The sequence below is a fragment of the Mytilus californianus genome, unplaced genomic scaffold (assembly GCF_021869535.1).
Source record: "Mytilus californianus isolate M0D057914Y unplaced genomic scaffold, xbMytCali1.0.p SCAF_2, whole genome shotgun sequence".
Taxonomy (NCBI): Eukaryota; Metazoa; Mollusca; class Bivalvia; order Mytilida; family Mytilidae; genus Mytilus; species Mytilus californianus.
In genome coordinates, this window is record NW_026262668.1 from 54652382 (window position 1) to 54669135 (window position 16754).

Genomic DNA, 16754 nt, shown 5'->3' on the forward strand with positions numbered 1-16754 from the left:
ATTTCGACAATTAATGTCTCTTCAGTGATGTTAGGAATCGAAACGGTATTTGGAAGGCCATATAATTTACCTCAATTTAGGATAGACTCTTGAATTTTGAATATATATATACAACTCGTCTAAACATCAGCCCAACAATGTTAGATCTGTAAATTTACTTTTCGGTTGCCGGGTGTTATCTTTTCTCGTCAGTTTTAATCTAGCGTCGTAATACAGTACATGATATATAAGACATGAAGATAGGATTGTTACAGATCAGCTGAAATATCTATTGTTAAGGATCCTACAAATTAATGCAAGATACAGTCACAGAAATAATTATATTTATAAGAACGTCTGAACCAGTGACAACTCTACAACAGATTTTTCCATCGGATCAACAGCAGTTATGGTGATACATGGCTGTGTACATTATGTATATACAACTCGTCTAAACATCAACCCAACAATGTTAGATCTGTAAATTTGCTTTCGCAAATTTTTAGTTCTTCCCTCACCGGGATTCGAACTCATGCTACTGAGATATCGTGACACCAAATCGCCTGCACTGTATCCGACGCGCTAGACCACTCGACCACCTAGGCTTCACAAAATATAAAGCTTTCGGTGGCCGGGTGTTACCTTTCCTAGTCAGTTTTAATCTAGCGTCGTAATACAGTACATGATATATAAGGCATAAAGATGGAATTGTTACAGATCAGCTGAAATATCTATTGTAAAGGATCCTACAAATTAATGCAAGATACAGTCACAGAAATAATTATATTTATAAGTACGTCTGAACCAGTGACAACTCTACAACAGAGTTATCCATCGGATCCATCGGATCACCAGCATATATATATATATATATATATCCAGCCTGCACGGTTTTATGTCCTGACTATGATAGTAAGGGACATTGTGTTTTCAGTCTGTACGTCCGTCATGTTCAAGTTTTTGCTGAAGGTAGTTTTGTTCTCATCAATTTGATTCTTGGTACATATGTTTATTATGGTGTGAACTTTTAAAGAGGAAAGATAAAAGCCGAATTAGGAATTTGACCGTGGCTTCTATGTGACTATTCTATTTTCTGCCTACCATCTTAGTAGACCCTTATTGCAGTAGCTACATTGGTGCCTTGGTAGTCGAGTGGTCAAAGAAGTTCAACTACTGTAATCAGTAGCCAGTCAGCACTGAAGATATGAGTTCGAACACCGTTCGTGCGGGTACACTCGACTCCAATCTTAATTCACTTGGTTTGTCAGTTTTCCTACCGAAGGTCGGTGGTTTTCACCGAGCACTTCGGCTTCCTCCACCAATAAAATCTGACCGCCACGAAATAGCACAACAGTGCTGAAAGAGGCGTTAAACACCAATCAATCAATCAATCAATCAATACCTACATTGTACTTATTGGATTTTTTGTTTAATTTCTTTTCGTCCTGGATATTCATGAAATACAAACCAGTGGATGTTAAACAAAATCAATCATTCGAACCCTATTCCAATGAAAACATGAAAACAAAATGATTTACGGATAATTTATCAAAAGTAATTGATCACATAAGCAAATTGTACTCTTGATTTTTTTGGGTTTTTTTTTGTTGTTGATTTTTTTGCAATAAGATACAGTATATTTACTTAGCGATGTTTCATGCATTAACTAATCAGGATTGAAAATGAATGAAAACTGTTGTAAAATATAACCGTAATGAAATTGCTGTTCTAATTCTCATCTGGGAGTGATCTCAGGTGCTCCAGTAGGGTATCCTGTTCCACTAGTGGCACCCGTCATGTTGCCCATGGTAAAAGTTCAAATTCGGTGTTGAGTCTCATTCGGTGATGTCACAACAGAGGACAGATGAGCGGGACTGTAATTACGTTAATTGCAATATCTATGGCATCTATGACACAGCTTTTCCATAAAGGTCAACCACATCGTGTTGGCATCCGTAAAACTTACGAACATCATCTTAAATTGGATTAGGTAGCAATGAATTATAACAATAAAACAAACTGGTTTTAACATGACAAGGGTTAACTTTTTAACAAGACATCTCAAACATACGCCCAGACCATTAGGATAAGCGTGTTCTGTTCTAGCATTGGACTGGCTATCTGTGATACAAGGGAGATTTACTGAATGCATTGCAAAGTAAGAGGTATTGGCATTCATAATGAAATGCATTAATTGATATGGGCTCAGTGAACCTTAAATCAATATTATTGATACGTTTAAATTAATGTACTTTAACGCCAAAATAAACTTAATTTACAATAGCGCCTACATATTGATATCAATTGAATTACCCGGTCTGTTTGCATACTTCTTTCAATGAGACATTTTCCCATAAATAGTCATTATTCAAATGATAAAGATATGATAATTCGCGTATGTCATTACCTGGTATTCAATACACAATACCATTACTTTTAGCTGTAATTATTTAATTGGAAATAAGACAATCAACACCATCTGCTTTATTGCTTTAAAAATATTTCAATAATTAAAAGGTTAAGTAATCATTGACTCAAAAAGTACCAATTTAAGCTGTGTTATGGCGCACCATGTTTATACCGAACATAAAATATTCTTCCTATTATCATATTTTTATCTTGACGATTTGCACAACGTTAACGCTAGACAATTTTCATATTACCAACTTTTAACTCCGGGGTTTATGCTTTCTATACAAGACAAAATCATCGGAAAACAGTCAACTTTCCCACCAAATTGCAACGATTATATGTTTGATTTTACTTCTGTTGGTTGCTCCTACTTGACTGAGTACCAGAATGTCCTACCATAGAGTAGGAAACCTGTCGAAAAATTATATAATCCGGAGTCAAAAGTCGGTAATATGAAAATGGTCTGAAACGTTTTTTTTTTTTTAATGTTAATTGACGTTTGTTCAACCCAGTCCAAAAGATCGTTATAATTGCAGGGGGTGGAAGGGGGGGGGATCTGGATAGGGTCCTTCTTTTATTTATTCTATAACATTTTTGACCATATATCTCTTTTCTTTATTTATTTCGCCCATTATTCTCTATTCATTATAATTTAGCACCACATTGTTCTCTTTTTTTGTCTATTTTTCGCTTTTCTTTATTTTTTTGTTCTTTGTTCTGCACTTTTAGCCCATTATTCTCTATTTTGTAAACCCCATCCAGACCCTTATTATTGGGTTGTTATCATGGTAAGAGATGTATCGGGTTTCGAGAAAATGAGTTTCTGTCAATTTTTGGATAATAGGAACTGGTGAATCTTACGATTTGAACGAATGTGCACTATAGTTAAAACGAACTTTCAATGCTATTTTAAAACTCAATGTAGGACCTAAAAGTTCATCGACACATGCGATTTATTGATATCTATTTCATTCTAGGCACATGCAATTTTGAATAATTGATCATAAATATTATGTGTTGTTTTTCCTCAGACTACCTCAAAGATATTGTGAGAAATTGTGGTCACGTGACGTATGGGAAAGATGAAGTAATAATAAAACAAGGAGAAATTGGAGACTGGTAAGTACGCTGACAAAACACTCAATTAAACAAAAAAGTTTCATTGTTTTATTCATGGTTTTTATTATAAAATATGAAAATAGCACTTTATGAATTGTATGCGTCCGAAGCGCTTTTCTTGATTTACCTCCTTCAGAAACGCTTAAAGCCAAATGTTACCAGTGTGTCACTCGAAATAGTTGGCTGATTAGAAATTTGGTTAAAAGGCCATCCTTTATAGTTATATGACCACTAATTGGGTGTTTCGAGATCTTGCACGATTGACAACAAGGTCAAACAAATTTAATCTGATTGCTCAATGTTTACGTGCTTTCTAAAAGCACAATCGCCTCGGTTAGTCTCGTGGTAAAATGTTTGCCTTTGGTATGAGAGGTCTTATGTTTGATACCTTCATTGTTGTCAGGGAAAACAAAGACTTGAGAACATCAATTGTATAATAAGAGCAAAAAGTCTGATCGAATTAGAATCATCATAATGAGACGCGGAGGGTCGACATATATTCCTGCGGACTTGAAGTTGTGATTAGCACATCGGACCATATAAAAGCAGGATACATTCAAATAGATAATAGATGAATAAATAATCCTTATTTCAAGAGTATAAAACCTCAGTAGCGAACTGTTGTCTTCCGAAGGGTTCTCAAAGTAAGTCAAATATTTATAAGTTGTGCAAATAAGTAAGATAAAAGTGCATTATATACATTTACACAAATAAATACAGTTTCATGTTATTTACACCAAATGCTTAAAATACAAACACTGTATTACAAAAATACTCGTTAAACAGTTTAATAGATATAAGAAGATGTGGTATGAGTGCCAATGAGACAACTTTCCATCCAAGTAAAAATTTTATAAAAGTAAACCATTATAGGTCACAGTACGGTCTTCAACACGGAGCCTTGGCTCACACCGAACAGTAAGCTATAAAGGGACCCACAAAAATTACTAGTGTAAAACCATTCAAACGGGAAAACCAACGGTCTAATCTATAAAAAAAACGAGAAATGTTACAATTTCTATTTTCTTCCCATTAAATACCAACCAATTAATTAATCAATCAATCTATAAATATATCTATCCATTTATCAAAAGCATCCAGGATAGTTTATTGTTTAAAAGGTTTCAAGTGTAAGTCCGTGCGCTAAGAAGGTAAATATTAAATGTCTTTAATAATGTCTTTCTATATAGATTTTTAAATTTCAGCTTTTATATAATACTCTGTGGAAAAATTGGAATCTACATCATTAACAAAGATAAAATTGATGACGACAGTGATGACCAAAATGCCCTTGCTCTTATTGGAAGTAGAACAGCAGACGGTGCACTCGACAGGTCTAAGTTGGGAAACTATGTTTGCCCCCTTGGTGAGTAGACATTTTATTAGAAAATACAGCATATCGAATGATAAAGCAAATCTTACTGGGTTTTATATGTGAATGCCATGCTGTATGATACTAAAAGTCTTTAAAATTCTAATTCAATGGAATTAAAAACGCTAACAAACAGTTTCGTTGAATAAATAAGTACACTCATTTGTGTTTCTATGATTTTGTACCGATTGTAGCGAGAGAAAATTAGCAATAAAATCTTAGTACCAATTACAATGGTAAAGCACCTGCTTGTTGTCAAGGTGACAAAGCTTTATAACCACAAACACGACTAATTTGCACATACGTATACATATTTGTTACACGGATATATATGTAAACACAGATTTATACATTGAGAAAACAATTAAATACATGTAATAATGAAAACATACTGAAGAAATGCAGAAATTGTGAAAAATGCATATTTTCGTGTGAGTTTTATATCTTTCAGTTTTATTTTATCTTAACATAGTTGATTAGAATGTACTTTTACTTACATTGATTATGGATGAATTCATCAAATATTAATTATCACATCTTTTACAGCTTCTTAACTGTAGAAACACGGTGACATTATCGGGTATATAATCTCTGTTTTATTTATTTCTGAAACAGGTCCTGGAGTTCCATTCGGAGAGGTTGCTCTCATGTCAGATGACTGCATCCGAACAGCCTCGATTATTTCTGAAGAGAAAACAGATTTACTAATGGTAGACAGGGCACTTTACAACAGAGCAGTTAAGGATGTGCTTGCCCGAGAGTTTGAAGAGAAGGCTGCATTCATTAAAGACAGTCCTCTATTTTCAACCTGGGCTCCGAGATATAAGAAACAACTAGCTATGGCTTTGTACAAAGAGTCTTTTCCTTATGAAAGCGCCCTCGTGCGACAGGGAGATCCTTTGACTAATATATATTTCATAATTAGGTAAGTGGATCTAATTTTATCAAAGCAAGTAAACACGTTCTGGTTGTTTCATTTATGGCACAGGCACTTGTCTCTGAAAAAAATAATTACATACAACTTTAATATAACATAAGGTACATAACTCGTATATTTGAGAAACGTCACCCGGTCGCAAACTTCCGTTATATTTCGATTTTGCGGTTGTCTATCCCACTCAAACCTTTTATCCCGTAAATCTACGTTGAATTATCTACAAAATGGTATTTCTATTATCGGAATCATTCGTAATAGGCCTTCCAAGTATGTCAACCGCAATTATTTCGTCTTCTGACAGCCCTTTGGAAATATTAATCTCGCAGTGAATGATTAATTATAAAAAGTTTTTCCCCGAAACCTGTTATTTTTTCTCTGAATAGAACTTATCATCCAGATAGTAAATTTGTAAAAGATTCCGTGAAAAAAAAAATCTAATGAGTGTTATTTGAGTTATGTCTAATGAGTTAAGAGTTTCTATATTAAGACTCAAATTTTCCCATTCCATCAATGTCATTCAGACTCTCTCTGGACTTAACGTATACAATTGAGATAACTCCAAAAAACATTTATTTTTAGCAATAAGATTTGACCAATCGGAAACAGAGATATGTATAAGAGAGGGAAAGATACAAAAGGGACAATTGTAATTAAGCATTTACTGCGAGATTAATATTTCCTAGGGCTGTCAGAATACGAAATACTTACGGTTGACATACTTGGGAGGCCTGCTAAGAATGATTCCGACAACAAAGGTAGGCGTGTCATACACCATCGATGTAGGTTTACGGCATAACAAGTTTTAGTGGGGTAGACAACCAAGGAATCGAAATATAACGAAACTTCGCGACCGATTGTCATTTTTCAAAAAATGCGAGTTCAGTACCTTGTGTTATATTAAGGTATATAGGAAATTTTTTGAGAGAGAGACAAGTGCCTGTGGGTAAAACTCGGTGGGGTAAAATTTATGCATCTGTATTCAAAGCTACCTACTTTAAGTGTGCTTGAAGAACACGTGGATTACCTTCATCAGGAACGCACACAGACGAATATTTGAAAGTCCTTAGGTATTGATAAGCTGATTTTTTTTTCAGGAAAACGCGTGACTCAAACTTAGAAATATAATTTAGATCGCATTTGTTTAGTAGTATCTATTTTCTCTATTCTTCGCGTCTATATGCAAATGCACTTTCTATGCACTTTTGAATGTCAATTCTGCCAACATTATAATTTTCGAGAATTCTGTGACGTTACTTGTTATTCATACTTGATACTTATAAGTGGATTCCTTTTCCAATTTTTTCGATAACTTTTAGAAAATAGTCCCAGCAAACTTGGGTTCAAAGACGTATCGAAGTTTGTTTGACATTATTGATTTTTAACAAATGCTGGCATTATTCCGGTTCTTACGTTATAACAGTTACCCCCTCAAATACATAAATAGCATTATACTTCAAGAGACGTGGGGGAAAGCGATATAATAGTTATCAAAGGTACCAGGATTATAATTTAATACGCCAGACGCCCCTTTCGTCTACATAAGACTTATCAGTGACGCTCAGATCAAAATAGTTATAAAGCCAAACAAGTACAATTATAAATAAAGTTGAAGAGCATTGAGGATCGACCCAAAATTCCAAAAAGTTGTTCCAAATACTGCTAAGGTAATCTATTCCTGGGATAAGAAAATCCTTAGTTTTTTCGAAATATTCAAAGTTTTGTAACAGGAAATTTATAAAAATGACCATATAATTGATATACCGAAGTGCTGACTACTGGGCTGGTGATACCGTCGGGGACGGAAACGTCCACCAGCAGCGGCATCGACCCAGTGGTGTAAATAGTTATCAAAGGTACCAGGATTATAATTTAATACGCCAGACGCGCGTTTCGTCTACATAAGACTCATCAGTGACGCTCAGATCAAAATAGTTATAAAGCCAAACAAGTACAAAGTTACGTAAGGATAATCGGGTTTTCTACACATTTTAAAAGATCATAAAATTTTATCTGCGAGCGACAATGTGATCCTTTTTAGCGAGTGAGCGCAGCGAACGAGCCAAAGGGTCTTACATTGTGTTCGTCTAATATTTTACGATACCTATACACTGAAAATCTGATAAAATATTCATCGTGCGATTTCTGATCTTTTCCATCTTCCTTTGAGAGTTTTACGCTTAAGGGCATATGATACAGTTTTGATCCAACGTTGATTTTTTTTACGAACATTTTCATACAAGCTATGATTCTTCACTTAGTTAATTCAAATATGTAATAAAAAATATACCTTAATGTGCTAAATTTTGAGATAAATGGGGTCGAAAATTTTGACATTTACTTAAAATCTCGGTTTCTTGGACATTTCTATCCTTTAGACAGACATACTTAACTTTTTTGTTTCAAAAGATAAACGCATGCGGATTTTTGTAAAATGATTTGGAATATCTTCTTTGCAAAATAATGCTCTTAACTTGTGTAACAATTTTTTGAAAATAATTCATTTTTATTAAGATTTCATGATTATAGTATAAAACGGCATTTTTTTGCTGCATATTTATCTAATTAAAAAAAAAATCATCGGTGATTTTTTTCATAAAAATTGGAACAAATAATCTTCATACAGTATCAAATCATTTGTCATTAAAAAAAAAAGAGGGGTCCATGTACTCGTAGGGCATACGATACAGTTACAGGGGAGGTAATGACGTTGCTAACGAAAAATATTATTTTTCGCGACGTCAAACTGCGACATATCGGGAAAAGATGCATTTTTCGAGTGATTTTAATCCATAGCTTGAAAACGAGTACATGGACCCCTCCTCTTTAAAATGACATTTGACTTGATACTGTATGAAGATTATTTATTCCATTTTTTGTGAAAAAAATCACCGATGAATTTTTTTTTAAATTAGATAAATATACAGCAAATAATGCCGGTTTTTTTTCTAAAATCTTCAAAATTTTATAAAAATGAATTATTATTTAAATAATTGGTACACAATTTAAGAGGATATTTTTGTAAAGAAGATATTCCAAATCGTTTTAAAAAAAATCCGCATGTGTTTATCTTTTGAAACCAAAAAGTTAAGTACGTCTATCCAAAGGATAGAAATGTCCCAAGAAACCGAAATTATAGGTAGATGTCAAAAATTTCTTCCTCATTTAAATCTAAATTTAGCACATAAAGGTATATTTTTTATAACATATTTGAACTGACCAGGTGAAAAATAGCTTATTGGAAATTTTCGTTAAAAAAATCACAGTGGGATCGAAACTAATTCGTATGCCCTTAACGAAAGTAAGCTTGATAACGTCTCCACGAACATTATGACGTCGCTGATAATTGCTCCTCACACATTGTGACGTCGCTAATAAGTTCTGCTCTTGTCTCATAGCAGTGATACGAGAATTACAAAGCGACCGAACAGGGTGATATAGACAAAGGGAAAAACGATAAAAATAAGTTATACGTAATGTACTTAGAATTTAAGGATCTGACTTTTTTCGAGAAACATGTTTTAGATATGTGTTATCTCTCTTTTATCAGAAAATTCTCAATTCTGTGTTTCAAATACATTTATAATTCAGAAATTCATTGAAACATGACTTACATGTTTTTAGTGTAATTTGCACACCGACACCTCTATTTAGAACATGTATTAAACCTGCTATTTTTAATACGAAATTCTCTGTATTTGTTTTTATCTGATTTATAATATGATTCAAAATATTTGATTTACAATAGATATATATATATGAATAACAAATTATGTGTGTTATATGTTTTGTATGGCGTCTTTAAACACGCCTGTGTTTTATACATTAATAATTGGCTTTTGGTTTTTTTTAGTGGTCAAGTAGAGATGCTAACAGATACATCACAACATTTATTCCAATACCCTAAAGTTTTTATAGAAGCTTTAGATGAAAATGAAAAGTATGTACTAAGCGTCTCTTAAATTTTTCTAATTTCAATTTATAGCAGCGTTTTGAATGAAACGAAATCATTAAAACAGTAAATTAATTTTCAAGAATTTGTGTTTATTAATATTCTTTTCGGATATAAGATTTGTGATAATATACACAAACATTTAATTGACAATTCAAAATGCAGTATTGGATTGACTTGATACTAGTAAGCTTAATTTATTTCAATTCAAAATTCATATTACATTTTTAGTTGAAACGTTTTGTAAACTTGAAGGAAAGGAAGGTATTTCGTTCATAAATCAAAGACAAAGATGAATGTTTTTTTTTCTTAACAGGTTTTTGAAGAAGCTGGATAGAAGCAGACCTCCAACAGATCCTCAATATACAGCGTGTGTGAAAAAGAAAGATCATACTAAAAATACAAAAATGTGTTACCTTGCCAAAAACGAGAGCATTGGTAAGTAAAACAAAGGAATGTAAGAAACATATGCCATTTTTATGGAACCACCGCTAGGCGACTGGGGCATTTAGGTTTACCCTTGTCCGTCTGTACGTCCGTCCGTACGTACGCACGGACGTCCCGAAATTGGTGTTTGACTCAACCAAATGTTACGAAAGTTACGCACTATGCTTATTACCACAAAACAGAGATCTATTTAGAAGTTCACCAAAAATTCGCCTCGGTTGACAATATTTTCTCGGGGTAACAATCTGCTCTATCACCCTCTCAGCTTTGTGTTATTTATTTTGAGTTTTTTTTTAGTTTGTATCTTTTTATAAATGTGTGATTTAGAAGCGTTTTCAGTTGCATTTTATATTTACAGGAGAAATGGAAGTTCTTCTTGATTTGGATACTTACGTTCAGACAGCTATTTGTACTGAAAAGACTGATGTTCTTGTACTGGAAATGAAACATTATGAAAGACTTTTTACGAAAAAACACCAGAGGACTATAGATGCGATGAAGCAAATGTTGGAAATTAAAATCAATACCCGAATTACACTATTAGGAAGTGGCGAAGAAGTACCTTTGCTCCATCATTTAAAGAATAAAGTTAACCTCATGAACAACCCAAAAGCTCCTCCTGAAAAATCTACGCGAGAAGAAGATTCTGTTTTAGCAGCTGAAAGACAATTCTTTAATCATACGGGTCCTTTAGTTGACATTGATGGACCCGGAAGTGTGTTTTATATGATACGAGTTAGAGAAAAATCTAAACAAAAATCACAGCACAAAAACAAAAGAAAACAAAATGGTCGAAACGAGCATATGCATGCAATAAGTTTACCTCAGTCGTTAATCATGGCCGCTCAAATGGCGGGTGCTACTAAAGATATAGAACTTATAATGGAAAAAGCCGAAGAAGATGAAAGACATGACAATTTAAAATTATCAGCAGCAGGGAAAAGTGCCAGATCATTCCGACGCATTCAGAGTGCAAATAAACCATCAATTCCAAACGATAACGAGATAGAAGAAGAAGTTTTCGATGATGATAAGGAGATGACTAAATCTTTACCCGAAAGACATGCAATGGTTTCATTCGATGATGAAGACGAGGATGCCTCACTTTCATTTCTTGAATCGCGAGTACGAGACTGGTTATGTAAAGATAATCCAAGAAAAGGACCTCAAGTGGCTCAATTGAGGCGACTACCTGTACAGGTAAATATAGATAGTAAAGTTCCAAGTATATTAATATACTCGGAAAATTAATCAATTATAATCATAATGGCTTTAATGTACTATTATAATCCTTATTTTGTATGCTATACTTCTCAGGGTTAATAAAGATTACAAACTTTGTCCACCTTTAAGACAGTTGGTTATCAATTATTTGTATCAAAGGACAAAATAAAAGACTTCTAGAGGTCAAAATACAGTCTTCAATAATAAATAAGTGTCGATATAATATGTCAATCTCTTGGTCATCCCAAGTATAAAATAAGTTGTGGTTAAATTAAACCGAGACTATCTTCCACCAACAATAGAGTTTCAAAATAAAAAAAAATATATCAAGACAGGGTATGATACGAGATATATCAGATATGACGTTAGATAAATTATATTATGAGTTTAGGTAAGTTATATTATGAGTTTAAGTAAATTATCTAAGATTTTCAGTAAATTTCAATATGATTTTAAGTAAATTTTATTCTCATTTACGTAAATTTATTATCATTTCAAGTAAATTCTTTTATCATTTTTAGTAAATTCTACTGTCATTTTAAGTACATTTTATATTGCAAGTAATTCATTTTTTAGTATATACTTGCTGATACTCTACTTTATCACTACAGGAACTTGATCCTCAGCCAAAACCGGGAAAGAAAATTGTTATACGCAAGCGCAACAGATCTTCAACAAGTCATGAAAGTGCTCGAACTGAAATGCGTTCAGTCATGTCGAAAGAAGAGGACGATCTCCAACATTATAATATTTTGATAGCAAGGTCATGATTGCTCCATGTTTGATAGTTAAAATTGAATACATTCAGCTTTAAATGTTAATATAATGTTCAATTTCATGCACTACAAAATGTTTAATGATGTCCATATTTTTGCTGCAATACATATATTTAAGACAATAAATGCCTAGGATAAAAGTGTTTTAAAAAGTATGTCGACAATTACTGAAGCATTTCAATTTCGACCAATTGTTTTGTTTTGGTTGAAGTCAAAACTGCCTTCATTTATTTCTTTTCAGACAAGCGGACTCTTGTCTCTTGTCTGTGTGTGTGTGTGTGTGGGGGGGGGGGTTACAGTACGGCATAATCTTTAAATTGTTTCCTTCTATAAAATTAATTGTACCTGGACTAGAAAAGGAAGTCAGGCTCGCCAGGCATTTCTAACCTGAGTTTTCTTGCAGGGAATAACAAATTATATATCCTATTGATAGTCTCAGCTTACCTTCCAAATTCCCCAAATGACAAAAGACATTACTAGATAAGACAAAAGACTACCACTGACTTGGTTCCTGGTTTGAAAATTGCTTACATCCACTTTATTTGAAATTTGGTGGATAGTTGTCTCATTGGCAATCATATCTCATCTCCTTATTTTTACATGAACTTGTGACAAAAGACAACCACTGATTAGGTTCCTGGTTTGAGACAGGCACACGAACTTGTGACAAAAGACAACCACTGATTAGGTTCCTGGTTTGAGACAGGCACATGAACTTGTAACAAAAGACAACCACTGATTAGGTTCCTGGTTTGAGACAGGCACATGAACTTGTGACAAAAGACAACCACTGATTAGGTTCCTGGTTTGAGACAGGCACATGAACTTGTGACAAAAGACAACCACTGACTATGTTCCTGGTTTGAGACAGGCACATGAACTTGTGACAAAAGACAACCACTGACTATGTTCCTGGTTTGAGACAGGCACATGAACTTGTGACAAAAGACAACCACTGACTATGTTCCTGGTTTGAGACAGGCACATGAACTTGTGACAAAAGACAACCGCTGACAATGTTCCTGGCTTGAGACAGGCACATGAACTTGTGACAAAAGACAACCGCTGACAATGTTCCTGGCTTGAGACAGGCACATGAACTTGTGACAAAAGACAACCATTGACTAGGTTCCTGGTTTGAGATAGGCACACGAACTTGTGACAAAAGACAACCACTGACTATGTTCCTGGTTTGAGACAGGCACATGAACTTGTGACAGAGACAACCACTGACAATGTTCCTGGTTTGAGACATGCACATGAACTTGTGACAAAAGACAACCACTGACTAGGTTCCTGGTTTGAGACAGGCACATGAACTTGTGACAAAAGACAACCACAGACAAGGTTCCTGGTTTGAGACAGGCACATGAACTTGTGACAAAAACAACCACTGACAAGGTTCCTAATTTGAGACAGACACCTGAACTTGTGACGAGGGTAAAGAATTATTTTAGATCTCAACCTTCTCTATTTTAATCTCGATCATTTGTCTTACTGTAACAGACGTATATGTAAAAGAACATTGATCACGACACATTCTTTATGTGCGCCTGTAGTTCAGTGGTTGTCGTTGGTTCCTGCATGTCTGTCATATTTGTTTTTCCGTAAATTGTTTTGTTCTAAATTAGTTTTCTCGATTGAATTGTTTCACAATTTTCATTTAGGGGTCTTTAAATGTTGGCCATACGGTTGCCTATAATTGCTTACATCCATTTCATTTGAACTCGGATGGGTAGTGGTCTCATTGACAATCATATCATATTTCCTTATGTTTATATAGTACTATAAAAATTAGTACAGAAAAAACGCAGAACTATATCGTTATAGTGAAATAGATAACAAAAAAAAAACCAAGTGCAAAGCAAACAAAAATAAACCAAACCCTCTACTCTACATACTCTTTTCTCGCAGACGGAATTATACATCTAAACTAAATCTACACTTGCTTATTTGATATGATGCCGTCCTATATTTGAAATTCATCAAGCAACGTCATAAACAGTACATGCAGGAAGAAACGATCTAATGCAATGAGCGGAACAAACCTTCAATAATTCAGTAATTCAGGGGATTTCCTTGGTTACTTTCTAGCGTATAATCGAGACGTTTGTTTCTTGTTTGAATTGTTTTACACTTTGCCTTGTCGAGGCCTTTTATATCATACTATACGTTATGGGTTTTGCTCATTGTTGAAGGTCGTACAATATCCTATAGCTGCTTACATCTACGTCATTTGGTCTCTCTCATCATTAGCAATCATACCACAACGTCTTATTCTTATACTGCATAGAGTTAACTTGCAACAGAACAAAAGAACCATTTTATTCTTGCTTCAAACCATTAGATATTAGCTATACAAATTTAATATGATTATTCCAAAAAGTACATGTAATCTATAAAGCCAAAAAGATAGATTAAAGGACGATCTCTAAATTATTAGCCTTATCGATAAAAAATATCGTTAAAAATGTCATTGAAATGCTACTTTTTAGTAAATACCTGCAGGATAAATCTCTAAAATATCTATACTTTGCAACGCTAGAAAAGAGATCTACGGAATATTTTTGACTTCATGAATGAGTTTAACTTTTGTGCTTTGCAAAAATGCTTCAATGTTTGTTTTAACTAAGCAGAACAGAAATTTTAAAAACTTAACACTCATTCTCTGTAACCACTTAAACTTTTTCGGCACACATAGTCAGCGATCTTTCTGAAAATTGGCTGATATGTAGATCCTATTAGACTAGTCAGAAAAATAATGTCAACCGATATATATATATTGGTTGGTTACCATGGTAACAGCAGAGAAAGTTGGGATTTTTGAGAAAAATACAATATTTGGTGTAGTGTTGTGAAATTATGCGGCTACATCTATTAAAAAGAAACACAAAAACAATTAATTTCATTCTTGTTTTAGTCAAAATTCAAAAAAAGTTATAGGGAATCTACCTAGAAACATGCGAAATTAATTTCTAAAAAATGATCATTGTGCAATTTTCCTCACAATACGAATTATCTCCCTTTGATGGGTTACACTAATGACTGGACCAAAACGAAAACGATAATAACTTTTTTATTTCTCAAAGGATTTATGTCAAATCTGAACTGTTATAAATTTAGACCATTCAATACATGAATATAAGAAAAAAAAATATAGAAAACTTTTTTAAATCTTCATTAAACGTGACCTGACCAACGCTGACAATGCCAGGACCAAATGAAAATGCTAATAACTTTTTTATTTCTTAAAGGGTTTATGTTAAATTTGAAATATAATAAAGTTTAATCATTTAATATATAAATTAATAAAAAAATATTGAAAAAAATATAAAATATTCAGATAACGTGACCTTTCTAACGTTGACAATAACCTGACCAACAATAGCAATGACCTGACCGATGAAAATTACTGTGTTATTTTATATTATTTAAAAAAAAACAGGAAAAATATGTTTTTGGTAAAAAAAACTTGACCTGACCAACGTTGACTGTGACCTGGTCGTTATACTACCCAATACTTATTTATATCTTATTGGATTTTCTTTAAATTTATAAAAAAAAATAGAATTAAGATTGAATGGTAAAAAACTGGGAAAAACAGTTTAGGGTACTATGACGAGCACCGAATTATTTAAACTTTTTATAGTATTGAGTAGTATATTGTATTTAACTGTGTTGTAAATTATGTTGTATATTACCGGTTATAATTTGACACGTTTGATCACAAATATAAAGTAACTCAAAAGGTGTGTTTGAAGTAGGCCATACATACATGTAAGTTGATAAATCCAATATAGTTTGTTTTTTAACAGTAAATAGTTATTTCCACGTACTACTTAAGGTATGCGCGAGCCTTGTGCAGGATATCTTGGCAGTTTTTAATATTTTCATAATAACAAATACACATTTCGCAGACTACTTGAGGTATGCCCGAGCCCCTGCATGTACGATATCTTTGTATTTTAAAATATTTTCATAAAATATAAGTAAACATATTCGCGGACTTAACTGGAGGGTTACCAGAGCCTTGTCTTAGTTTTAAATGTTCCCGAAAGTTTGTAAAGCATTTTATATTTTCTTATTTGATAAAATTAATGGTTCAATCTAAGTGTTTCTATAAAATTGATGCAAAGCCTATTACATTTAAATAGGTATAAAGTCATTTTTCCTAGTCATGATAACGGTCAGAATGTAGGACAGAAAGTCACAGACAAAAAGTCACAGACAAAAATTCGCGGACAAAAAGTCACATGTATAATATGTTATAAACATAGACTTCTGCTTCAAAGTAAAATCTAAATTATTTTTTGTCTAAAGAAAGACAATTATATACTAATTTTGAGAAACATCTTTCTGTAATGGGCTTTCAGTGGAAATCAAAGTATACGTACATGCATATAATTCTTTTAAAGTTACCCTGTGTAAAGAGTTATCATATTGTCAATATGTTTTAATTTGCTGCTAAAAATCCATTAAGATTACTGTTATTTTCTCAAATTTCAATAATCCAATGCCTTTTACTAATGTAAATATAGT

The 16754-nt window shown here is 33.2% G+C and overlaps 1 protein-coding gene across 1 annotated transcript in view; it reads left to right on the forward strand.

Moving 5' to 3' along the window:
* LOC127730037 (uncharacterized) overlaps positions 1 to 12358 on the forward strand; it is a 32738-nt gene extending 20380 nt beyond the window's left edge. Inside the window, exons 2-8 of the mRNA XM_052238081.1 lie at positions 3423 to 3510; positions 4716 to 4876; positions 5498 to 5807; positions 9670 to 9756; positions 10085 to 10206; positions 10574 to 11415; positions 12051 to 12358. Coding sequence (XP_052094041.1) covers positions 3423 to 3510; positions 4716 to 4876; positions 5498 to 5807; positions 9670 to 9756; positions 10085 to 10206; positions 10574 to 11415; positions 12051 to 12209 — 1769 coding nt within the window. The 3' untranslated portion in view covers positions 12210 to 12358. The remainder of the gene's footprint in view (positions 1 to 3422; positions 3511 to 4715; positions 4877 to 5497; positions 5808 to 9669; positions 9757 to 10084; positions 10207 to 10573; positions 11416 to 12050) is intronic.
* The last annotated feature ends 4396 nt before the right edge of the window (positions 12359 to 16754 follow it).